The following is a 2259-nucleotide window of genomic DNA, read 5'->3' on the forward strand; positions in this document are numbered from 1 at the left end:
GAAAGAGAGACTGTTTAATTAACACACTAAAAACAAGTTAATGCAAATTAATTGTGAGCTCAAGTCTAAATCAGGCTACAGTCATGCTAAACTGTGACAGCTGTCTACTGGCAAACAAATGAGTCTAATATTGATTTGAATTTGATGTCCTACAGAGTTACTTGTATGTTTACATTGCAGTATAATTTACTTTTAATTATCCAAGAACTTTGTCCAAGGAGTCACACAATGCATTATTTCAAAGGTATGATGTGATGAGAGCTGTATTTATTAATACATTCTTTCTTCTTCCTATTTGAATGTGCATATTTTTTTCTTGTTGCCTACAAAAGCACATTAGGAGCCACTGTACCAGATTCTTTGTGTGTTCAATGTACCTGGCCAATAAAGCTGATTCTACCACAAAAGGACCCGATGTTTTCCCACAGTGAAAACATGTTTTTGGCTGCAGAGCTCCAGACACTGCTTGAGGTTTTGAAACCGCCTGTGTCTATTGGTTTTAACCAAATACGCACACAGGTGTAACCAGGGCTGCAGAGCTGCACATTTATATTCAGTTTCTCATTGATGCTGCTGTGGAAGAGAACATTTCCCACTCACACATCAGTTCCTCCCTGTGATTAAAACATTCTGCCATTTGTATCTGATTAAAAAAAAAAAGTGATCAAGATCCAATCTTCCTGAAAGTCACACACAGTGAATACTCAGCTGGGGAAATAAATCACGAACAAGAGTAAAAGGAACAGAAGCTAGGTCTTTATCACCAGTGTGGTCCAAATCACACTGAATAAGAATGGACGGATTTTTGAGCCCAATCATACTAAAAAAAGACAGATACCAGCCAGTGATCACAATTTAAAACATGAATTCTGGACCACACAGTCTCGCATGATACATACTGTTGAAACTGTAAAGACCTGTTACTGGCTGGCTCATGTGGAGGAGTATGTCTTCATCTGTTCATCAGCAGCAATGCTGAATGGAAACCCACAGGTACTTTTTTCTAAACGCGCGAGTTCACATCACACATGATCATAACCGACTGAAATTACACCCTAGTTGTAATAAACCTGAAATACCCTTTAATCATGTCAGTGAGATAGAGTGGCAGTGGTACCTGCTCAGGCTGAGGTCAGGTGAGAAGATGAGCTTCCCTGGATGGTCCACTGACCTCCACATCAGTCCGATTATCAGCACCTCCAGCCAGCAGCACTCCAACAGGTGCACCTGGTCCAGGAGGTTGAGCTCAACAAACCCTGAGGAAAGGGCACAATCCAAAATAAATGTGTGCTGCCTATGAGAAGAAAAAAAGATGCTTTCACATCACAGTGACCTGACTAATGATTCAAATCCAAAAAGTCAATTAGGCTTCTGCATAAGGTCACAATACAGAACAGATGGTAAAAAGCAGCAGCAACACAAGGACACGACTAATAAGAACCTAAACGTCCAACACAGGCTGTATGGAAGTTCTTCCTGAGGGAGGAGCAGTGAACTCGGTGTACACTCAGTGTCAGAGCCATGAGGTCAAAAAAAATTTTATTTCCACTTATTGTCAATTTTCTGGCAAAAACACTAAAAAAACGAACACAACAAAGACAGATCACAAAAAGCACAGAAGGTCTCAGACCTTAAAAGTTGCATTAACACTCACCTGGAATCTTCTTGGCCCAGCTGATCATGTGAACCAGTTCCTTGTCCGCCAGGTTGGTGAGCAACATCATGATGTCTGCTTCGGACAGCGGCCTCCTCATGTCCTTCATGAGGTAGATCTCAGGCGGCTCTGCCTCCATTATTCGCTCGATCAGCTGCTCTGGGGTCAGAGAGGGTGGGTGGGGCTCGATTAACAGCGCGCCCGCTGGTCCAGTTTTAGGCTTTGATCCACCAGTTCTGCTCTGTGCGGACAGACGGGTCAGTCGCCTCGTCTGGGAGTTCCTCAAGCTTCCGCGCTCCTTTCGCATCCCTGAGACAAAACAGCAGTGTCCCCGTGATTCCTCACTCATTTGTGACATGGCTCATTTTGTGTCTATTTGTGTTTTAGTTCTGTTCAGACAGATTACACCGTCTCCAGTGGGCTGAACATGCCAACAGGTTTTCAGTTCACCATCACTCCCAGTAAATCAAGTAAATACAGTGAGGAACAGAAGTATTTGAACACCCTGCGATTTTGCAAGTTCTCCCACTTAGAAATCATGGAGGGGTCTGAAATTCACATTGTAGGTGCATTCCCACTCAGAGACAGAATTTTAAAAACAAATT

The 2259-nt window shown here is 42.8% G+C and overlaps 1 protein-coding gene across 1 annotated transcript in view; it reads right to left on the reverse strand.

The window, feature by feature from the left end:
• The window catches only part of esr2a (estrogen receptor 2a), a 16687-nt gene that overhangs the window by 4554 nt on the left and 9874 nt on the right, over window positions 1-2259 (reverse strand). The window contains 2 exon segments of the mRNA XM_020603920.1: window positions 1118-1256; window positions 1655-1963. Coding sequence (XP_020459576.1) covers window positions 1118-1256; window positions 1655-1963 — 448 coding nt within the window.

Source organism: Monopterus albus, unplaced genomic scaffold, assembly GCF_001952655.1.
Source record: "Monopterus albus unplaced genomic scaffold, M_albus_1.0 scaffold63.1, whole genome shotgun sequence".
NCBI lineage: Eukaryota > Metazoa > Chordata > Actinopteri > Synbranchiformes > Synbranchidae > Monopterus > Monopterus albus.